The sequence below is a fragment of the Muntiacus reevesi genome, chromosome 5, assembly GCF_963930625.1.
Source record: "Muntiacus reevesi chromosome 5, mMunRee1.1, whole genome shotgun sequence".
NCBI classification, from domain to species: Eukaryota; Metazoa; Chordata; class Mammalia; order Artiodactyla; family Cervidae; genus Muntiacus; species Muntiacus reevesi.
The window spans coordinates 89,822,874-89,846,871 of NC_089253.1; the positions used below are offsets into that span (position 1 = coordinate 89,822,874).

At 53.6% G+C, this 23,998-nt stretch overlaps 1 protein-coding gene across 2 annotated transcripts in view; it reads left to right on the forward strand.

Annotated features, from left to right (window-relative positions):
• CTNNBIP1 (catenin beta interacting protein 1) overlaps window positions 1-23,998 on the forward strand; it is a 48,571-nt gene that overhangs the window by 14,322 nt on the left and 10,251 nt on the right. The window contains exons 2-4 of one of the 2 annotated variants that reach the window (XM_065936813.1): window positions 9,376-9,460; window positions 16,557-16,675; window positions 17,263-17,353. In XM_065936813.1, the coding sequence (XP_065792885.1) occupies window positions 16,580-16,675; window positions 17,263-17,353 (187 nt within the window). In that variant the 5' untranslated portion in view covers window positions 9,376-9,460; window positions 16,557-16,579. Of the gene's footprint in view, window positions 1-9,375; window positions 9,461-15,773; window positions 15,929-16,556; window positions 16,676-17,262; window positions 17,354-23,998 lie in introns of those variants that run through there. The other variant, XM_065936814.1, reaches the window with a different exon arrangement.

Consider the following 23,998-nt stretch of genomic DNA (forward strand, 5'->3'; position numbering starts at 1 on the left):
ATCCAAACAAACAGTGCACTTCTGTGACACGAGGGTGTGATGAAGGTTTGCAGCGTATTGCGGTAGTGTGGATATGTTTTCCAGGGAGACAAACATAGCTTTATTTTAATGCAAATTAGCACATACCTGTATGCTGAAAGTTTATAGGAAAGAAGAGGCAGTAATCCTAAAACTTCCTATTCTAAGAGTCTGTAAGAAGTTTCACACAGGAGGCTGGGCCTGGGGCCTCTCAGCTGGGTCCCGAGGACCCCCATTTCCAGAGCCGGACAGTGAGGAGGGGGCTGACCCTGGGCCGTGACAGGGCACCGAGCCCTCGCCCTGCCAGCAGCCCAGTTGGTTTAATGACCTAATTCTCACAACAGGAAGCTGGAGGCCTTCCTGGCCCCCTTCTGAGGGGATGCAGTGAGCCTGGCCTGGGAAGCCTATTTATTTGAACCAATTATCGGACACTTCAGCAGAGGGAAGGGATGGTAGGAGAGTAGGGGCAAAGGCAGAAGCAGCCAGCCTGCTGGCAGGCACTAGAAAAATTGGGCCACCTTGCCTGGGCTTGCCCCTGAGAACAAGGCTGGTTGCTTTCAGCAGGAGGTTGTATGAATGAGTCCATGTGGCTGAGTGAAGGGAATTTACACAGGTCCTGATAAACAGCCCTGTGTCAGTTTTCCCCCGTCTTCTTAAGAAGAACAAGCAAGCAAGCAACACTGTTCAGTTTCCCAATTTAATTAATGTTTTAAATGGTGACCCTGCGAGAGTTGGCATAGCTGTGGGCAGTGGAGTTGATGGAGCTTCGTGGGTTGAAATTTCCATTCTGGCTTCTTTCTCTGGAGGTGACCCAAGGTCTGTGAAATCTGGCCAGACTCCTGCCCTGGGATTATTAGGCTTGGAGCTGGTCCTTCCGGCCCCAAATTGACTTCAGCCCCATCCCTAAGAAGACTGACCAGCAATGTAAATTGACTTTTCCCTCGGGGGTGGGTAGTGGGTTGTCAGCCCCAAATTGACTTCAGCCCCACCCCTAAGAAGACTGACCAGCAATGCAAATTGACTTTTCCCTAGGGGGTGGGTAGCAGGTTGTCAGCATGCTGGGATTATCACAGATGTCCTTCACAGAAGAGAAGTGTCCTTCTGCCGCCAGCCTGCACAGGTGGGCTTTTGACATTGCCAGGTGCCCAGCCCTCAGTGAAGGTCATGCAGCCTGAGAGGTCCTGCCCAAAAGTGTGGGAGGGGGGCATGCACCCATTTGCGAGCTGAGGGTTCCTGTCCTGGCACCCATCCCTAAATAGACAAGGGCTCTGCAGTCTGCATTACCCACCCCCTGGGGACCTGCAAGAGGCCGAAGGTCAGACTGAATCAGGAAGACCTGGAGCCGGATTCCATTGGCACGCTGGTTCCTGACTTCAGGTCTCAGGCTCTGGCCTGGCCAGGTTCCAGGGCTCCAGCTGTTCCCTGGGAAGGAAGAAAGGACCTCTTTTTAAATTGGGTCAGAAGATGCCTCTCTTTCTTCCTGTCCTTGTCCCCCTACTGTGCAGGGATAAAGCCACCACCTGCACGCCCCTCTGTCAGAGCTGGAGGACTTTGCCCAGGATCGGAGTGTCCCAGTGCAGCCGTGGAAGCGTCCCCAGCTCTGAGGTCCCTTCCTGTTTGTGTTGTGCTGGCTGAACTGCAGAGGCTGTTAGAGCAAGCCTGCCAGGTAGCCTTGCTTAGCAGTAAAAAGGACTTGAAGAGACAGTGTGAGCTGGGCACTTTTCTACCAATCAGGCCAACTTTGCAGGAGAGACATTTTTTTTAAACCAGAAGCTTTTGACAGATGCCTTTTACCAATCCAGTCATGACAAGTTAAATAATCTATGCATGCAGGCTTCTTCAGTTCCTTGATGTCTTACACTCTCTGAGGTGAGGATTCTCTGGGGTTGGGGGCTTCCTTCCCACGTGGTTCCCAAGTGAATCTGAAATCTGTTCATTCCCTCCACTGTACATGGAGCTCCAGGTGTGACCGGCAGCAGTGTTTCATTCACCAGGTCCTGCAGCGCAGAGCCTACAGTCTCCAGGGTTTTCAGGGGTCCACAAAAATACTGGAGGCCTGAAAAAGAAGAAGGGTCATCCCCCTCTAAGGAGTTAGACGAGAATTCTGTTCAGTGGGAGATGCGGTTCCATTTTAGTATGTCTGAGAATAGGGCTGCCTGGGGCCCACGCAGGCCTGACCCTCACCCTGTGGCTGCCCTCAGGAAGCTTCCAGAGTGGAGGTGGAACCAGATGCACAGACACCTGGGTGCAACCAGGGCCGTGCCATGAGTGGAGGAGATTCGGGTCAGTGTGCAAACACGGTCTTCAGAGGGTAATGCTACAGCAGTGAGCAGTGAACAGGGAAGAATGTTCTAGGCTGAGGGACCAGCAGATGTGAAGGCCAGAGGTGTGGAAGCAGCCTGGTGCAAGTGGTAACCGAGGTGACCACCCGGCAGAGCTCCTCACCCTTGGCGCTGTGGATGGGGTGGCCATCCTGTGCATTCTAGGTTGTTCTACCCAGGAGCATCTCCTGACTGTGATGATCGAAAATCTCCTTTCTCCAGACAGTGCCAGATGCCCTCTACTGAGAGCCAGCACTGGGAGGGGAACGTGGTTGACGGCTGGGGTCTGCCCAAGGGTGGTGGACAGAGCCCTTTCTGTCTAGCGAGCAAGGCTGTGCCTGTCCCAGTGTCCTCTGGTGTGTGTGATATGCCACGTGCAAGAGTGGCCTGCAGACTCTCTGAGGGTCAGGCCACAGAAGAAGGGTGCCCCCTGAAGTCCCCTTCCCAGCCTCAGTGTGGTTTTCAGTGTTGATGCCTTTGCTGGTGCTGTCTGGACAGCTGGGCAGGGCAGCCACACTAATGACATCATGATGATTTGATCCTGGTGTCTCAAGAAGCTTCCCCGAAGGGCCGTCATCAGAGCAGCTCCCACCTGGAACATAAGGTGCCCTGTTGCTGGGGAAGGGGCAGGTGGGAGCACTAATGACGTCATCATGATTTGATCCTGGTGTTTCAAGAAGCTTCCCCTTCATCAGAGCAGCTCCCACCTGGAACAGAAGGTGCCCTCTTGCTGTGGAAGGGGCAGATGGGAGCGCCGAGGTTCGCGGTGTCAGGAGTCCCAGCCTCTCCAGTGCAGCACACCCGCACCTCTCGCGGGAGTAGGACCCCATCAGGGTCTGGGTTTCAGAGATGCTCCCCCCATGCGAGGGGCCTCCAGAGTGACTGCAGCCTCTCCTGCTGTGACCCTGCTTCCCAGGGACTTTCTCATGTTTCCTGACTTTTCGTTTGGATTTAGAATCTGCAGAAACTTCTGGATAACCCAGTGAACACCCCCATGCCGTTTACTTGGATTCACCAATGTTAACCTTTGCTCACACACTCTTATCTCTGTTCACACTCACACACATCCCACACATATACACACATGCATATACATGCATGTTTACACACACACACATATACACACTCATACATACACAGTGAAGTGAAGTGAAGGTTGCTCAGTTGTGTCTGACTCTTTGAGACTCCATGGACTATACAGTCCATGAAATTCTCCAGGCCAGAATACTGAAATGGGTAGCCTTTCTCTTCTCCAGGGAATCTTCCCAACCCAGGGATCCAACCCAGGTCTCCCTCATTGCAGGCAGGTTCTTTACCCATTGAGGTTATCAGGGAAGCCCAAGCTTTGAGGTAAGTCCATAGATACACATTTACACATAGATACCCACTCACATATACACATACACACTCATACATTTACATATATAATACACACATATATACACATACACACCCACAGTATACACATACACACATATACATATATTCACACATGTACACACATTCACAGTCACATATACACACACACTCACACACACACCTTTTCCCTGAAACTGAGAGTAAGTTGCAAGCATTGAGACATTTCACCCTTATACACTTCAGCCTGTATCTCTTAAGAACCAGGATATTTTACAGTGTGACTACAATGTAGTCATTGCACTCAACACATATAATGTTGATACAATACTAATATCTAATAAATACTCCATATTAACTTTTCTCCAGGCTTGTCATGTATTAACTCCGTAGCCCTGAGCAGGTTCCTTGCCTTCTCTGAGCCTTGGTTGTCTCATTTATAAAAAGGGAATAATTCCTAACGTGCAGGCTTGTCCTGAGGACTCAGTGTGGTAAACAGGCCTTGACACTGCGCGGCCCCCGTGAACGCTCTAGCAACCACAGTAATTATCACTGTTGTTCTGCAAGCTTGCCTGGCCTGACACAGCAGGAAGGAGCTTGGGAGCAGGTTGGCATTTGGGTTGGTGACCTCAGGACTAATTCCTCATCCCGAGTTTATCTCCTAAGACTGCTGCTGTGTCCTGCAAACTCCTGATCTGAGGAGCCATCCTCACACCTGTCTCACGCCTGCCGGTGGAGTGCGGTTCCAGGATGCCAAGCCTGGCTCCGGGTTGAGGAGGTGGAGATGTGGAATTGATTAATTAAGGCAGCTGCTCACGAGGCCCTCAAGTCCGAGAGGCTGCAGTTTAATTACTGAGAGTGGAGTTTGCGGAAGTTCTCTCTGGTGCCCCAGTTTTAAATGTCGCTGAGGGGCCAGAAGTGCCGCCCTGACTGGGACTCACAGCCGAGGCTGAGGCCCAGGTCTGCCTCCCTCCACTGGCTCTGAGCGCACCTCTGTCCACTGACTTGTGTGCTGGAAAGCAGTGTAGCAGAGGGGTCGGGGCTTGGATAGTCTGGGTTTGAATCCCGCCCCACAATAGACTAGGGCCTACTAGCTGGGTGAGGAGAGACTGGTATCCTCATTGATATAATAAAACCTCCTAGGGATGTTTGACATGAGGGCTCAGAACAGTGCCCGGCCACAGCGAGTCAGAATGTGTGTCAGCTGTTCCTTTCAAGCAGTGTTCTCACCTGGGGGTGCTGGTTACCCTTAGGAACACAGGGCAAAGTCTGGAGACACCCTGGGTTGTCACAGCCCAGGGGCAGGTGCTTTGGGCGGACAGAGCACAGGATGCTGCTAAATACTCTGCCACGTGCAGGTCAGTCCCCACAATGAAGCGTTATCCAGTCCAGCGTTGGCAGTGCTGAGGCTGAGAAACCAAGGATTCTGGGCAGCACGTGGAGGGCGGAAGGAGGTCCTATCTCCCCCAACCTCCAGTTTATCCTTCCTGTGATCCAGTCCCCTCCCCCTCCTCCCTGGGCTTTCATCCCTCCTGGACCAAAGCCCTGGTCCAGCTTAGGTCCAGCTTCCCTGAGCTTCCCTCAGCTCACCCCCTCACCCAACCACCCCACACTCCTGTTCCCCTCCTCCAGCTCAGTTTCTTTACGGTAGCACCCATCTCCTTCCTCCACACTAGGTTATTTACCCATTGATTCCTTTCTGTTTTGTTTTGTCTGTTCTTCCCCCTCCCTAGAATGTACATGGGGACTTTTGACTATGTTTGCACTGCCGTAAGGTGGCTCAGACAGTAAAGAATCCGCCTGCAATGCAGGAGACTGAGTTCAATCCCTGGGTTGGGAAGATCCCCTGGAGGAGGACATGGCAACCCACTCCAGTATTCTTGCCTGGAGAATCCCCACGGACAGAGGAGCCTAGCGGGCTACAGTCTGCGGGATCACAAAGAGTCGGACGTGACTGAGCGACCAAGCGCAGCACAGCACAACATCTCAGGGCCCAGTAAGCGCTCAGTGTGCTTGTTGATGGTTTGAATGAATGAATGCATTCATCAAGGCCACTTGACTGGCCAGGAAGTCAGTTCTTTGCGGTTACTCGCGTCATTCCTTCTTCCCAGAGTGCTGCCCCCCACCCCCACCCCATCCAGTACAGCATCTCCCAGCAGTGCCCCTGATGTTTCCCAGATCTGGTCAGTTCCCACATTCTGACTCTCTCCAGAACACCTTGGAGATGTGCATGGTGGTACCAACTTCCTCTGAAGTGTGAGTCTGTTGTGCTTGCAGAGCTTCCCCGTGAACCCTGGAGCCCAGCCCTGGCTGCTCAGCCTGTCCTCAGGGCCGTTGACAGCAGACTGGAAGCTGGCACGTCAGGCCTTCCCACATCCCCTCTTGCAGCTGCCCCAGGCTCTGTTGCTGCCACTGGCCCACAGTTCCACCTGCCAAAGCGTCCTGGGCCCTCCCATCCTCACACCGCAGCCTGAGGCCCGGCCCTCACCTCGCCCAACAGGGACCACCCCCCAGCCCCACCCCATCTTTCCTCCACAGCTCGGCCACAGGGGTCTCAGGCTTACCTGACTCCCCTGCGTGAACCTCTTCTCCGCCCTCAGGTATGGTCCAGCACCCCCAAGCCCCTTCACTTGCCTCCCAGGCCTCAGCCACATCTTTTTCCTGAGTTTTCCCAAAGGCCTAGCCCCTTCCTGTTTCAAGACCTTCACTTGTGTGTGTGTGTGTGTATGGGGGTGTGACACACACACAAGACAGCACATCTTCTCACCCTCGGTAATAGCTCAGAAGTCACCCGCGAGGGTTGCCTGCCCCAGGGCAAGGTCAGATATCCAGCTGCCTGTCCTTGCACTCCCCACGCCACTCCCCCCTCATTGATCTGGGTGTCTGCGAGCTTTGTTTACCTGGGTGTGACTTGATTCATGCCTCTCTCCCATGCTCACTAGATGCCATCATCACAAACAGACTAGCACATGCTCACCTGTGTGTCCTCAATGCCCAACCCAGGGGGCCTGGCATATAATAAACAGATGCTCAATAATTGTTTGTTCAGAGAATGTCAGTTCCCTGTGCCTGCAATGCCCATCCCCATATTCTCTACCGGCAAACTCCTATTCATCCTTCAAGACACAGCTTCAGGGTCTTCAGCTGGGAGCTGTCCCCTTCCTCTGTGTTGTCACTGAGCCTGGCACACTCCTTTACTCTGCCACTTACACTGGGTTAGGCCCTGAGTTTTTTCCTCTCGCCTCTGAGCTGCTCAGTGGGAGGTGCTTGGCATGGCACCTTACATATAGTTGGCACTCTTGGAAGTGTTCTGTTTTAACCTGACCTATCTTTTTGGTTCATTGTTACCTATGATTTGTGTTGTTTTATTTGACTTGTGCAGAGTGGTTTCCTCAGCCATTCAGGTACCTTCTGGAAGGAAGGCTTAGTGTCCTTTGTATCTCCTGCTCCCTCACCTGACGTGAGGCTGTGGCCACCTAGAGAAGTTTTCCTTTAGTAATTCCTTCTGGAGTCCACATCATGTCTACTTAAGGTTACGGGGCCCTCGGCAGTTTGAGAGCACTTGACATCCTCTCCCTCATTGTGGACCAGCTAGATAGTTTGTGGGGCTTGGTAGAGGGTCCCTTGTTTAGAAAAATATTCAGAATTTCAAGACAGCGACAGGAGAGCATTAAACCAGGAGTGGGGCCCTTGTGAGTGCCTGGCCCTGTGCTGGTGCCCGACCTCTCACTCATGAAGCCTGCCCCAATCTCCTTGCCTCCACCAAGGGAAGACGTGGCAGAGGTCCTGATTTCCTCTTGACCAGTGGCAAAATGCAGGGCCTAGTAGGCAATGACCGACCTCAGGTTGCTTGGTTGACCAGGGACAGAACTGAACTGGAAATAGATTCCAGCTCCAGGGCATGCTCACTGTCTCCACTGGCCCTGGGGCCCTGGCAGCCTTAAGCCTCAGTTTCCTCCTCTGTAAACTGGGGACATTGACCTGATCATCAGGTGGCAAATGGGTCAGCCAGGGTGAGTCCCTGCATGGTCCCACCAGGAGCCCCTGCATCCCTCAGATGCCCTCTCCTTCAAGTCATGAATCCCAGGTTCCTCTCTGCACTTTAGACAGTCTGACCCCGGTAGACAGTAGGGGACTAATTGGCTGTTGTGATAGCTGGAGAAATTAAGGCCCCTCAGAAGTGGAAGAAGGTTGTCTCTTTTCATCTTTTGAAAGAATGTGAGGACTTGGGTAGAAATTTCTCCAGGGAGCTTTGGTATTTCGGAACTTTGATGTCTAGAGGAGTAAAAGAGCAATTAATTGCTATAAATGTCTTTCCCGAAGGGTAGGCTAAGGGTGGAGAAGGAAATGGCACCCTATTTCAATATTCTTGCCTGGAGAATCCTGTGGACAGAAGAGCCTGGTGGGCTGCCATCTATGGGGTTGCACAGAGTCGGACATGACTGAAGCGACTTACCATGCATGCATGCATTGGAGAAGGAAATGGCAACCCACTCCAATATTCTTGCCTGGAGAATCCCAGGGACAGAGGAGCCTGGTGGGCTGTCGTCTATGGGGTCACCCAGAATCAAACACGACTGAAGTGACTTAGCAGCAGCAGCAGGCTGAGGGTGGAAGAGGTAGCCGTGGCTGGTGACCGCTCTTCCCTCCCAGGGCCCTCTGCACTGGTTGAAGGGCTCTGCAGACCAGAGACCCAGGGTCAAAGCAGCGCCTACCTATAATGGAGGCTTCTGAAATCTCACTTTCTCTGGAAAACACGTATTCCTCAGCCTCTCGGGTATGTGAGTAGCTTTCTTGGCAGAGATAGCTGAAGACAGATGGGTTGCAGAGCTCCCCCGGTTTCTTAGAATAGGTTTCTCAATTATCCAGAGACATCTGTCCTTACCGTGGGCTGAAAGCCTGAAGTCCAGGTGGAAGCCCACGCACCACAGTGAAGAGGGGACAGGCGGGCAAGACTTGGGTGCCCCTGCCGGCTTCACCCTGTGCTTCTGCCCGCTGTCCACAGCCTTGCTCCTGCCTGGTTAACCTGCAAAGGACCCAATCCATGAGGTTGTGTATGGGAGGCAGAAGAAGAAAAGAAAATGTTCTCTGATTCCTGTTTAGGGCCAGCAGACATGTGGCCAGGCTAACAGGCTCTAAATTATCTGTAACTGTAGAGTATACGTGTGCATATCTGTGTCTCTGTGTGTGAGAGAAGGAGAGAGAGAATTTATTTTTCCATATACAACTGTAGGTATTCCCCAGGCACAGAAACCCCACGCACGTCTAAGCACAAAATGGGTGGGGCGCCGAGGTACCTGAGCCTGGCTGGTTGCATTGTCAGGTGGGTGGGACACCTTCTCGGGCAGGTGCAGGACTTGCCCATCAGCTGGCAGGAGTGATTCACTCAGGTCTCCGCCATCTCCCAGCATGGCTCCCAGTCGGCCTGGTGACTAACCCCAGGGGAGAAGGGTGTGTGGTGACCTGCTTTGGCCGGAAATGACAGGAGCGCATAGCTACAGTCAGCAGCTTATCCCAGAGGTGCTGGTGCAAGTTCCTGGGCTGGCCAGACACACAGGTATTTCCAGACCGCGGCGCAGGGCCCATCGCCATGAGCTTCCCGCCAGCCAGTCTGGATCCCTCAGCACGGGGTGTGGACTCCTTCAGCCCCTCCCATGACCCGTTTTCTGTGTTTCCACAGGGCAGCATATTCCTATTTCTCCCTGGCCACGGCCCACCTGTCACAGTTGAGCATCTGTTTGCCTCAAGTTGATTTCCAGAAGCAGGTAAGAACTCCATGGGCGGGACGTCTGGTAACCTGGCCATAGATCAGTGCTGGGGAGGATCCTGCCTTGGGTACCAGCTCCTGGGCTGACTGTGAAATAGGCACGTCTCATGTCCTTTCTTCATTGTCCGTAATGATGCTCATGGCTTCAGCTGGGTGCGGTGCATTTTGTGCTTTTGTTGATGTCTTTTATGTTGTTAAGATGTGTGTAGTCTGAATTAATATTTTATATAAGCTCCATGAAGCACACCATTATATGGTGTTGTATTTTCATGCAACCTAGATACTGTACAGTTGTAAGAATAAATTTTGAAACATGAGCATGTAAAATATAGCAGAATTTTTTTAATGGACAAAACAAGAGGCAAGTGTCAGGATCCATGGGGCAGAGGTAGCTTGTGTATCTACAGGCCCCTACTGCTGTCTGGCCCAGTCTGCAGTTATTCAGTGTTTATAATACAAGCAGGTGCTAGACCACCCTCGGTATAAATGTATATTCCAGTTTATGTAAGTGTGGGTGTTAAACAGCATCAGCTTCACGTTTATTGGTAAAAATGAGGACAGGGGATTGTGTTTGTCATGGGGAAGCCAGCTTTCAGAGCCATTGATCAATTGGGTCTGATGGCCACACATCCCCTTCCCCGGGTCTTTGCTGCACTGCCTCCTGAGTCTTCCACTCTGAGGGCAACTGCTTCCGAGCTGGGGCTCACATGCACAGAGTGGGTCCCTCTAATCTCTGGGCGGGAGTGTGGTGTCTCACAGATGACCTCCATGGCTCCGAGAAGCAGCGCCTCCTCCCAGGCCATGAGCCACTTTTGTCACTTTGTTTGTTGGGGAGGGAGATGTAACTGCTTTACAATGTCATATTAGTTTCTGCTATACAATGAAGTGAATCCTTCCCAGTGGTTGGGAACCCCTTCCTCACTGTCTTTCACTGACCAGTCTTCCTTCAGCAGAGATGAGGGCTCAGAACCAACAGCAGTGTGTGTATGGCATGTTTGGGGGACTTGTGGACATGTCTGCATGTCTCAGTGAATGTACAGACCTCAATTTCTCTGAATTGTGTGTGTCCCAAGCAGATGTGATTTTCTGGAACCATGCCCACTTTCCCCATGACCCCTGACATCAGTGGCCTGTCATCCACTCAGCCACAACCTCTCCCCTTGCCTCACCTTTTGTTTGAGTACTTGAAAGCTGCCCGTTTCTATCCATTTTCTGTTTTTTTGGCTCATGTATGCCTTTCCCTGGTGAGCCTCCAGAATATTCTGTCTTCAGAGAGGGAGCAGGTCTCCCTCTCTGGGCAGTTAACATGCAAGGATTTTCTTAGGGTGCAGGACAGATGCGCCCCCATCTCAAGCGGTGGAATGTTTCCGGCATCACCCGGAGAACACAATTGAGAAGTGGGTCTCACAGCTGAGGACCGAATAAATGATTAACGTGTCCAAATTCACTGTAGTTTGGGCTTATGTCATTTAAACACGCTTCAACGGAGACCAGTTCTTGATCCCTGCAGGGAAAAGTAAGAATTCTCTAGCGAAGTTAATCTGATGTCTGTCACAATTGTGATGAAAACTTAATAGCATGTTCACTTGCATAGGCACCAAACCCAAACACTCTGTAATGACCTCAGAGCATAGTAGCGACTGAAAGGTTGGTGTCGTTTGGGTTAATTGTGATTTATTCTCTTCAAGTTTTCTCCCACACATTGGCGCCCTGGATGCAGATTCTGTTTAGGACGGGATTATAAATCAGTCCTGATGTTCCCGTCCATCAGGATTGGAGTGTGGAGGGCGGGAAGGTGTGCTTATGCAACCATCTGCCCTGATCCAGCCCTGGGTGTTCCCTCTGTCAGGCAGCAGCGCAGAGTCAGCTCTAGCTGGAGCTCAAAGAATCCTAGAAGACCAGAATTCTCAGGAATGGCAGGGGTCTTCCCCAAGGAAAGACAGTTTAAGAACCAGTCTCTGCCAGGAAAGCATCATGGGGGCATGACCCGGCCCCAAAGAGCCATTCAGGTACCAGGGACACCCCAGGCCCAGGGCTGGGTGTGTAAGGCCCCCTGGTTATCACAGCGAGTGTGTGGCAGGGGATCCTTGAGGGCAGTGAGTGTAGTGGGTAGTGAGTGGCGGGTAGTGAGTGTAAGGAAGTATTTGGGGGCAGTGAGTACAGAACACCAAGGGTAGGGTTATTGGAAGGAGCAAGATTCTGTGAAATAGACCCAATATAAAATGGTTTTCCAGGTGGCTCAGCACTAAAGAATCTGCCTGCCAATGCAGGAGACTCTGGTTTCACTCCTTGGTTGGGGAAGATCCCCTGGAGAGGGGAATGGCAACCCACTCCAGTATTTTTGCCAGGAGAATTCCATGGACAGAGGAACCTGGCAAGCTACAGTCCATGGGATCTCAAGAGCTGGACAGGACTTAGTGACTAAACAGCAATAACAAAATGATTTTTCACACGTTTACACACACACACACACACACACACACACACACACACACACACACAGTCCTTTTGGTTCCGAGTTCTCACACCTCTCCTGGAGGAAGCCTGGACAGGACTTAGTGACTAAACAGCAATAACAAAATGATTTTTCACACGTTTACACACACACACACACACACACACACACACACACACACAGTCCTTTTGGTTCCGAGTTCTCACACCTCTCCTGGAGGAAGCCTGGACAGGACTTAGTGACTAAACAGCAATAACAAAATGATTTTTCACGCGTTTACACACACACACACACACACACACACACACAGTCCTTTTGGTTCCGAGTTCTCACACCTCTCCTGGAGGAAGCCTGGCAATAACAAAATGATTTTTCACGCGTTTACACACACACACACACACACACACACACACACACACACACACACACACACACTCTCCTTTTGGTTCCGAGTTCTCACACCTCTCCTGGAGGAAGCCTGGCTGATCAGACCTCTCCTGGAGGAAGCCTGGCAATAACAAAATGATTTTTCACGCGTTTACACACACACACACACACACACACACACACTCTCCTTTTGGTTCCGAGTTCTCACACCTCTCCTGGAGGAAGCCTGGCTGATCAGACCTCTCCTGGAGGAAGCCTGGCAATAACAAAATGATTTTTCACGCGTTTACACACACACACACACACACACACACACACACACACACACACACACTCTCTCTCTCTCTCCTTTTGGTTCCGAGTTCTCACACCTCTCCTGGAGGAAGCCTGGCAATAACAAAATGATTTTTCACGCGTTTACACACACACACACACACACACACACACACACACACACACACTCTCTCTCTCTCTCTCTCTCCTTTTGGTTCCGAGTTCTCACACCTCTCCTGGAGGAAGCCTGGCAATAACAAAATGATTTTTCACGCGTTTACACACACACACACACACACACACACACACACACACACACACACACTCTCTCTCTCTCTCTCTCTCCTTTTGGTTCCGAGTTCTCACACCTCTCCTGGAGGAAGCCTGGCAATAACAAAATGATTTTTCACGCGTTTACACACACACACACACACACACACACACACACACACACACACTCTCTCTCTCTCTCCTTTTGGTTCCGAGTTCTCACACCTCTCCTGGAGGAAGCCTGGCAATAACAAAATGATTTTTCACGCGTTTACACACACACACACACACACACACACACACACACACACACACACACACACTCTCTCTCTCTCTCCTTTTGGTTCCGAGTTCTCACACCTCTCCTGGAGGAAGCCTGGCAATAACAAAATGATTTTTCACGCGTTTACACACACACACACACACACACACACACACACACACACACACACACACACTCTCTCTCTCTCTCTCTCCTTTTGGTTCCGAGTTCTCACACCTCTCCTGGAGGAAGCCTGGCAATAACAAAATGATTTTTCACGCGTTTACACACACACACACACACACACACACACACACACACACACACACACACACACACACACACTCTCTCTCTCTCTCTCTCTCTCTCTCCTTTTGGTTCCGAGTTCTCACACCTCTCCTGGAGGAAGCCTGGCAATAACAAAATGATTTTTCACGCGTTTACACACACACACACACACACACACACACACACACACACACACACACACACACTCTCTCTCTCTCTCTCTCTCCTTTTGGTTCCGAGTTCTCACACCTCTCCTGGAGGAAGCCTGGCAATAACAAAATGATTTTTCACGCGTTTACACACACACACACACACACACACACACACACACACACACACACACACACACACACACACACACACACACACTCTCTCTCTCTCTCTCTCTCTCTCTCCTTTTGGTTCCGAGTTCTCACACCTCTCCTGGAGGAAGCCTGGCTGATCAGGAAAAGACAATGAGGAAGGGACTCTGGACGTTTGTGAAGCGAGCATCCCAAGGTCCTGGGAAACACCTCTGCTGGAGGAAGCCTGGCTGATCAGGAAAAGACAATGAGGAAGGGACTCTGGACGTTTGTGAAGCGAGCATCCCAAGGTCCTGGGATGACGTGTCCTTGGCTGGATGGAGCTGGCCCCTAAACGGGGGGACAGAGCTTGCTCTGGGGGGACTGAGGGTGGTCTGTGACAGCAGGAAGTCACAGAGTTCAAGCCATCACTAGGGTGGCTTGAACCAGAAAGGCCCTTGGGGGCTTGTGTTGGGGATTGAGGGCGGACAGCACTGGAGCTCTGGTTCTTTGTGTGTGGCGACACCTAGAGGCCATTCCCTTCTCTTCCGTAAGAAGACAGCCAACTGACCATCAGCCTTTGGCCACAGGACAGAATCAGAAGGCTTTTATCCCCGGAAGCCCCCACTCCCAGTGCGGAGGCTTCATGGAGCATTTTAGTGTCCTTGGAGAGCTCGACAGCCCAAGGCAGACAAGTTACTCGGGAATGAGAGTCTTTGGGAAAGCTGAGTTTGGTTATGGAGACTGGATTAGAGATTTGCATTCGACCCTAGGAAGATTGAAGGCAAAAGGAGAAGGGGTCAACAGAGGATGAGATGGTTGACTGGCATCTCACTAGATAGATATGAATCTGAGCTAACTCCAGGAGACAGTGAAGGACAGGGGAGCCTGGTGTACTGCAGTCCATGGGGTCGCAAAGAGTCAGACATGACTTAGCGATTGAACAACAAAAACAAATTTGACTCTAGGTGATGTGGATATTGTTGCATGGGGTGGAGGGGGGAGCCCAGAGCCCAGACCCCACAGACTGTCAGAACTGTCCCTTCTGCCACCCGGGCTTGGGCTATGGGAGGAATGGGTGAGTGAAGCACCTATGGCCTCAATCCCCCAGCGGGTGCAGAGACACAGTCATCGAGCACCCAGCAGGTGCCCTCAGAAAGCAGGACGAGACGGGGCAGCTGGACAGGAGGGCCTGGGCAGGGGTGCACCACCTGCTTGGATCACAGTCAGGAAAGGCTCCCCAGGAAGCCCTCTAAGCGAGACCTGGAGACCCCCGGGCAGAGGCTGGTGGGGGAGGAGCCTTGAGGCAGGTCCAGGACACAGGCGGGGAGGCAGAGGTGAGGGGAGAAGGGGGAAGAGTGGGGGCAAGGAGGCAGGGCTGGCCTGCAGGGTCCCAGCAAGGACATGAAATGTATCCTGGGGTAGACTGAAGTGAGGAGAAATTTCATCTGTTCTGGTTTGTTAAAATGATCATTCTGGCTACTTGTGTGGGGTGGGGGAGTGGAAGGAGGCGCGAACGGGTCAGCAGGTAGAGGAGCCAAGCCCTCCCGCTCAGCTGTGCTGGGAAGTTAGGACTGTGCAGCTGGCCCCGGGGACGCCCCGGTGGATGGCCAGCCACCTCTCAGTCAAGGTCTTTCTGGAGGCAGCTCACTCCTTCCCCATTACCAGTTGTGAATTGGGCCCTTTTCTGAGCCCGGAGGTGGCAGGGGGGCACACAATGGAAGAGAAGCGTGGGTTTTGGTGGTGGCAGGAAGGCCCTGTAACGCACTGCATCGAGCGCAAGGCTGCCGTGAACACATTTTGCATTTTGCCCTGTTGTACGGGCTTCAGGGCAGGAGCCCCTGTTAGCTTTGACAGGCGCCTCCAGGGAGGCTGCTGCCCAGGGCTCTGGTGCATTTCTGAGCCCACCTTTCACCCGGGAGACTCGGCCTTTCCTGAGCTTGCCGGCCCCTGAGGGATGGACCGTGTGAGGAGTGTCCTTGGCCCCAACCCGGCTCCCTCGGTCCTGCGAGCGCAGCTCCTTGGCACCAGGGCCGCGGAGGCTCCACCCCCACCAGCTGCTGCGTTATTTCTGACTCATCCAGGAGTTACAAGTGTGTAACCCAAACCCCTCCACGCCCGGCTTCCTCCCCACTGGCTCCTCCTGGAGGGAGGAAACCCCGGGACGTCTCTCCCGGGACCTCGCCGCTGCAGGTCGGGTCCCCACCGCACCTGGACGCACTGCCGCTCGCAGGAGCCACCCTGTGACAGGTGGGTGGGCTGGCGAGGGTGGCAACCGCGAGCCCAGGCGGGTGTCTGTGCCCGCAGCCCCGGGCTCGCCGTCCCCATCGAGGGATTCCTTGGAGCCCGGCCCGGGAGCCGGCCTCTCGAACGTCAGGGACTTGTGCAGAGGGAGCTGTCTTGGTGTCTGGGGGCTGGGTACTGATCCCACGGCTTCTCCAGCTACAGGCCCCAGTCAGCTGCCTCGATCGTGTCACGTTGCTCCTCATGGAAGCTGCCTGCTTTGAGAGCTGGGGATACTTGGGGTTTTGTGCAGCACATCGCCTGGGCTCGTCGTAGCAGGAGCCTAGCTGAGGGGGCGACTGGAAGGTGATGCTGGCCAGGAGTCTGGGTCAGCTCAGCCCCTGGGGGCCCAGCAGCTCCACACACAGAAGGGACTGGCCACCAGCGCCTGCTGCGAGGAGTGGGGGGTGGGTAGCTGCTCGGGCTGGCTGTTGGGCCAGCAGGGGTGAGGGAGGGACCGGCAGCTCGCCTCCACGCCGGGCTCTCAGAAACGAGCCTGTGAGGCATCGTGGGCTGCCTGACACCTCCTGCCCGTGTGCGGGTCTGTGTCGTCCTGACACTGTCCCCCGCCCCCATGCTTCTCCTCACTCCGCAGCAGTCCCCAGAGCTGGCCAGGGGATGAACCGCGAGGGGGCCCCCGGGAAGAGTCCGGAGGAGATGTACATTCAGCAGAAGGTCCGAGTGCTGCTCATGCTGAGGAAGATGGGCTCCAACGTGAGTGCCTGCGGGGCGTCAGGCAGCAGGGCCCCCGGGGAGGGCGCCCGACGAAGGCAGCCAGAGGGCCACAGCCGCCCTCCGCAGCCATTGTCTGGGGAGGGGCTTGTGGGGGCTCTGGTTAGGCTGTGGCCAATTCAGGCTCCCGGACACAGACACCAGCAAGTCCAGTCCTGCCGGCCCTGCAGGGCAGTCTTCCCACCCCCTGTGCTAAGCTTGGGCCAGGCGGGTGAGGTTTTCTAAAGGCCCTGACCTTCCTTCCTTCCCCTCTCCCAAGAGCCTTCTTTTCCAGGGGGGCAGGACATTGCCTGAGAGGGCAGGGGGGCCCTCCGAGCCTGGCCTGCCCTATGCTGGAATCCCAGTGCCGGATCTAATCCATAGTGGCAAGCCCTGTGGCTCCCATGGGCCAAGCTTCAGGGGTGGGAGCAGGAGGTTCAGAGTCTCACCCTGGGATGGAAAGGTCACATCTCAAGAATAGAGGCCTGGGGAGCAGAGAAGGAGGCACCCGTTGGGGATGAAGCCGGTCTGAGCAGGTGCCTCCGGGGCGGGTGCGAGCCACCCCTCACCCAGCTCTCTCGTCCTTGCAGCTGACGGCCAGCGAGGAGGAGTTCCTTCGCACCTACGCGGGGGTGGTCAACAGCCAGCTCAGCCAGCTGCCCCAGCACTCCATCGACCAGGGTGAGTCCATCAACCAGGGTGAGTGAGGGCCTGCGTTCCAGCCGCACCCTTCCCAGGGGCAGCAAGCGGTGGTTCCTTTAGAACACATAGCTCCAGCCCTTGCAGACGGGCAATCCCCGAGAGAGAGGGAGCAATTCCGGGCAGACAAGGAGGGGCTGCAGCTCCCCCCACCCACACAGCTAACCCCAGGTGGCGGCAGCCTCTAAGCGTGGAGTCTGGGGTGCCTCCACGGCCTCCAGGCTGGTCCTTTCTTCCCCAGGTGGGAGCCAAGGACCCAATCAGGTAATGGGGGGGAAATCCCTTTTGGGCCTGGCAGAGGAAGCAGTGGCAGTTCTGGGGGCCCTGTAACTGCAGAGGCTCTTGTGGTTCCATGTCTTTAGCCCTTGCCTGACCCCTGTCCACCCTGTTCAGGACAAGAAAACCACCCTTGCGTGCAGGGGCCTGGCCTGGTCGCAGACTTTACAGTGGCTGCTGTGTTCCTGGCTGTGCCCCGGGGGGTGGCCGCAGTGGCCCTGCAGGTCTGTGTGCCCGAGGGAGTTACTTCTCTCTCGAGCGCCCTCAGCCAGCGGTAAGGACAGTAGTGGGTAACACTGAGTGATTATTGTGTAGCAGGCTCAGGCTGAGTGCTTGATACACATCATTACATTTAGCCTAGAGAGCTACCAGCTGTGTTACTTCTACTTAGCAGGCAAGGAAACTGGAGTTCAGAAACAGTAAGCCATTGCAGCCAGTTCATGCTGCCAGTTACTGGGGGGGCGGGCCCAGAATGCAAACCTGCAGCTGGACTGCAGGGCTGGGTTCCACTCTTTTTGTCTTCTCTGGAGCCCAGAACCCTGCCCGTCATCTTCATTCAGTCCTTTCCTTTTGTTCTCGTTACACTGGCTTGGAATTACTGGCTATTAAATCACGCAGCGAGGAGCCTGTCTGGTGTGAGCAGGCTCCCAGGAACTGGGCCCTGGTGGGTGTGTTTGCTGACCCCCAAGGCCAGGGAGGAGAGCCACTCTGGCACACAGGCCAGCTTTTCTTGAGGCTGCCCTTGTTCTCCTGGATGTCACAGGCAGGGCTCTGCTCTGGCATGGGGCCCGGTTCCCGAGCTCTGACGCTGGGTGTGACCCGGCCTGTGCACCCAGCTCAGCAGAAATGTACAGGGTGTTCCAGTGGCTCCAACAGCTCCCGGGTCGGCCGCTCGCCCTGGCCACACTCATGCCACAGCCTGTTCCACACCAGCTGCGCTGTCAGCCACCGCTGGGAGAGGAGATGAGGGATGTGGCCCTGCCCCTGTCCTGGGATATCTTTTGTGGGAGAGGCCTTTTCTTTTCCAGGACTGATCTGGGTTTTAGCATGGGTCCCTCTCCCCTGCTCCTGAAACTGTCCTGCTTTCTGAGTTCCTGGGGCATCACATTTTCTGCCAGCCTGGTCTTGGGTCACTGGGCTAACCTGATTTTGAGTTCTGGTTCTAAGACTACCTCTAGAAGAATGCTCTTAATGGGAAAAATCAAAAGAAGCTGTAAAACTGTATGTCAGTGTAGAAAATGCTACCATATGTACTCCCCTGCCCCCGCCCATATCCACATACTCATGCATAGAACAAAAAAAGTGGAAAGAATATTTAGCAGGTTGTTTATAGAAAAATTTGATAGAGGGTGGGACCATATAAGGCACCTTGAGTTTCTAAGTTGCACACTTTTTTGCTAAAACTAATTTTTTAACGTTGCACGTGCATTTTTTTTTTTGGACAATAAGGGGAAGTTTGTGTTTTTTTAGTCTCTGAACTTTTATTTTTGGTTTTCTAGTTTTCTTTCTTTTTCTTTTAAAAATTGAAGTATAGTTGATTTACAATGTTGAATTATTTCCTCCTATATAGCAAAGTGGTTCAGTTATGCACATATATGCATTCTTTTTTTTAATATACTTTTCTATTATGGTTTATCATAGGATACTGAATATAGCGCTCTGTGTTAAAGAGTAGGACCTTGTTGTTTAAAGGGGAAGTTTTAAAAAGTACTTTTTATCTTGCTTGGCTAAACCAACAATTGAAAACAAACTCTATTGAGTTATTTAAGGCAGTCATGGTGACCTCACCTGGTCTGAAACTGCTGAGCAGTCAGGAGTGAGCTGTGGGTGTGTGGCTCTGAATTTGTGGTGCTGGAATCTGGACCCTCCCGGGTTTGGGGCATTCACAGACAGCCAGGCTGGCCTTGGGTACTTCTCTCTCTTGGAAACAGACTCCTGGGACTAAGCCTGGAGCCGGGGGGAGAATAACAGTTCTCTGCTGCTGGGGTGGCCTTCAGTCTGCCTCTCCTCCCAAGGTCACCTCTGACCTGAACCACTGAGAAAACAGGCTGCTGAAAGGCCTGAAGGAGAATTCCCCGGAGTGTGAGTTGGAAGGGGGGAGGGGTCAGCAGTGCCTGGAAGAGCTTCCGGAGCACACTGTATTTCCTTTGTCTCTTGCACTGTGGAGGTTCAAGCCTGAGAGCAGGACCCTATATTTCTGACCACGCTGTTGGGCCACGTGGGGCTCGAATAACATTCTAGCCTATCCACTTTCTTCATCGGCAGAGCTGCCCGCAGCTGATGCCATAGGGCCTGTTGCTCTCAGAGGCTCAGGCACAGCGCAGGTGGCAAAAGCTCAAGATCATTGCTTTCATTGCTCAGGACGCCAGCATGAAAAGCCCAGAAAGGCCTAGGAGCGTTTGGGGTGGTGGGCAGGGCGGTCCCAGAGAAGCCTGGTGTGGGCGCCTCCTGCCACTAGGTGGCACTGTCTCTCAGCAGATGCCCTTGCTCTGCTCCTGGGAGCCCTTGCAGCTCTTACCTCTGCTGTACCAGCTGCCCTCGGTAGGGGGGCCGGCCGCCCCATCACCGGTCAGCGCTGGCAATCGGTCCTAGGGTCCTGCCCACCACCTTAGACCTGCCCATGCTTCTCCTCTGAGGCTGGAGGGGTCTGGAACCAGGAGCACTGCTTGCCCTCCCCAGACCCGGGGAGGAGAGCAGGCTGCGCATTGCTTACCTGGGCATTGCTCCCCGCACCCCCCCATCCCATCCTTCTCCCGCTGAACGTGTCTTCAGTACCTGCTGGGTGCAGACAGCTGCTGGAGACCCTAGTGCACAGGCCTGCACCTTATGGCCTCACCAACTAGTTCCAGCAGAGGGTGCCGGTTGCCCCCACTACCCTGTACTGAAGCCGGCATGGACCTGCCTGGCCTCTATTAATCCGAGACCACCTTCGAAGTCTCTCAGTGACTTCCTACTGCCTTGAGGATACAGTCCAACCCCTTAGCCATGATGTATGGGACCCCCACCCCCACTACCTCTCCCGCCCTCGCCCCCCCACCTACCTCTCCCGCCCTCAGCCACCGCCCCCCACAACTACCTCCCCCACCTCCGCCCCAGACACCAGGACCTCATACTCCATAAACAGCCACACTGAGTGGCTTTCTGCTCCCATCTCAAGCCTTGTGTATTCATGCCTTCCTGTCCCCGCATTTGCCTCTCGACGACCAGGAGCTCAGCACTGATGTGCCCCCTCCCCTGCCTCCTACAGGCTGGGCCAGGCCCTCTCGTGTCCACCACACACGTGCACCTCAGCTGTGCTGCTCCGGACGCTGTTTCCCGGTCCATCTCTGGACCAACTCTGAGCTCCTGTGGCTTCCCTCTTCACATTTGTGGGGCTTGGCTCCCCAGGTCCCCAGCATGTTCTTGGGTGAATAAATAGACTGGGCTCTGGGTCTGGAAGCTCAGAGTCCCCAGAAAGGCAGGAACATGAAGCGCTGTCTCTTGGTCCCCATGGTGGCCGAGCAGACCCAACAGCTGAGTTTGAACCAAAGGCAGCCAGTGCTTCTCTGGGAAGATCACTTTGCTGAGAAGGCCTAGCTGTAGGCTTGGGGACCGAGAGCTGTAGCTTCCAAAATCAGGCTCAACAGAATGCTGAGTTCGTTCCTTTCTTGTCAGTGCTGTTCAATCTGTACCATGTACTGATAATTTTTCCTGGCTATGAAAGAATGCATAATCATCATTGAAAGTGGTTGGGAAAGATAGAAACAGCAGAAGCGCCTAAAGGATTGACTCTGGAAATAGCTGAACCCATTACCTTGCGTTAGTTGCCCAGCAGACTTTTTAAAAAAAATATGCGTGAATTTCCATTACAAAGTTGTAATGGATTTCCATATAATGTAAATATTATAATATCTATTTTAGCTTCCATTTTTCACTTAGGATAATTTTGTTTAGTCACTAACATGTTTGACTCTTTTGCAACCCTGCCAGGCTTCTCTTTCCATGAAATTCTCCAGGCAAGAATACTGGAGTGTGTGGCCATTTCCTTCTCCAGGGCATCTTACTGACCCAGGGATTGAACCCATGGCTCCTGCATGGCAGGCAGGTTGTTTACCACCAAGCTACCCGGGGAAGCCCTATGGGAATTTTACCGCGTCCTTGATTTCTGAGAAAGCGATTCAACAAAATCACAGGATGTAAAGCCATGTGGCTGTGCCATCGTTTTCTGACCGATCCTTTACTGTTGGACGTGTGATTCTCATCTTTGCTATTAATTATAATTAATTTAACTTCTTGAGCTCCTACTGTGTGTCAGGTTCTGTGTGAAGTAGCACATAAAGTTACCCCAGGGAGTCCTCCCAACAGGGCTGTGAGGCAGAGATGATCACAGCCCCACTTTCCCAATGAAAAAACAGGCCCTGAGAGGTTGAGTGAGATGCTCAAGGCCATAGGATCAGCTGTGTGGCTCCTGTCATGTGGTTCTAGATATGGCTTACAGGCCATGTGTGTTTCCAAGCATAACAGCGTTTTACCTGAGGGGCAGGTGTGATGGAGGCGGTTAGCATGGTATTTCAGGAGGGCATGAAAAAGTTGGAAGGGTTTCCTGTTGCTGTTTTCTGGACTTTTCACCTCTGGGCCCCTTTAAACATGTTCTCTCTGAGCTCTGGGTCTCTCCCTGACCCAGCGCTGCTTCCAGGATGAACACCTAGCCAGTGCCAGTTCCAGGCCCCCAGTGCACTTGGCAGAATCCTGCTTGTGGCCATTCATCTGCAGACCTGCCATCCTCCAGCCATGCTTCTTGTGGACCCTCAGCTGGCTGTCTCGGAGCTGGAGGGAGCCTGTCGAGATGTGGCCCCTTGTGTTAAGGAAGCCTGCGTACTTTCTCTTGCCCTCTTCTTGGCCCTGGAGCTGTTGTTGCCCTCTTCTTGGCCTTGGCATGCTGGCTCCCCCAGCCTGTTCCAGCCTCTGTCTGATCACACTCTTTCTCAAAGAGGCTTTCCAGGGAAAGGCCCCCAGCCTGAGCCAGCTGGGCGGTCCCGGGGCGCTGCTGGCTCTTCCCCGCGGAAGCCGAGGCTGCAGGCTCTGAGTCTGCTGCCAGAGAGCCTAAAATAGGTCATTTGGTCTCAGGGTTACACTGAGAGCCTTGTTAAAATAGCTGTGGTTGTGGGCAAGCCAGCGGGGAGCCAGGGCCTCAGGGGAGGGGAGGGGAGGGCAGGGCTCACCCCACCCAGTGCATAACTCCTCCGGGGATCAAGCAGGATCACCCCTCTACACGTCACTCCTTTTGACCCTCTTCAGCAGCTCATGGGTAGGGGTTCCAGCTCCATCTGCCTTTCACAGCCAGCGTCCTTCCTGGAATCCTCTCCTACACCCTCTGGCCTCTGCTCCTCTGCTGCCCTGTCTGCCCTTCCGGGGTTGGCCCCGAGTTCCTCCTCTGGCTCCTGAACTGCCCGCGCATCTTTGCTTCCACAGAGCCCTTGTCACATCTCATTGGGAGCCCGAGGTCCAGCTCTGTCCCGGAGCGGGCGCTCTCCTGTCCCCATGGAGACAGGCTCCCTCTCTGTGCAGACCAGGCGCCAGGACCCCCCTCTGCCCACATGTGGCTCCCAGGCTTCTCCCAGGGCCTCCAGATAATAACCAAATCTGGATGAAATTGCAGGCAGCTCCCGGGAGAATGCCAGTCAGTGGGGTGGGAAGCTAATCTTTTTAAAGTTTAATCAACACTTTCATGAGAATTACTTGTAACCTAATAATGATAAACGTGAACTAAAAAAATCTCATATACATTGAATTCAACTGAAAAAATCAACCAGGAAGACTTGGTAGGAGATAACTTGTATCACAGAAAAAGAAAAAGGCTTAAGACAGGGTGAGGATCACGCTGAGGAGCAGGCTGGTTGCTCTGTTCAGCGTCTGGCTCTGGCCTGTGAAGGGTTGCCTTGACCTTCCCTCCTTAACTGGCGTGATGTCTGCTATTGTGTGGAGTTGAGAGCAGGGACCTCCAAGCCCTGTGCACCTCTGTACCTTCCTCCTGACACCTGCCCGGGAGAGGCAGACCTCTGTCCTGGAGCATCAGGGGCCCCTGGGGTCAGTAATGGCTCCTTCCTGCCCATAGACACCCATTGATCTGTATGCCAGGCAACGGCTCCCAGCCTCAAGCTGCCAGTGCAGCCAGGTAGATGGAAACAGGAGTAAACACATAAAGACCTCTGGGTGCAGATCCCAGGATGACTGACCCCATGGGCAGGGAACCCACCTAGAAAGCCCCAGAGAAAAGGTGCTGTCTGCCGGGTCTTGAAGGATTCACTGGTGACTCAGATGGTAAAGGGTCTGCCTGCAATGCCGGAGACCTGGGTTTGATCCCTGGGTTGG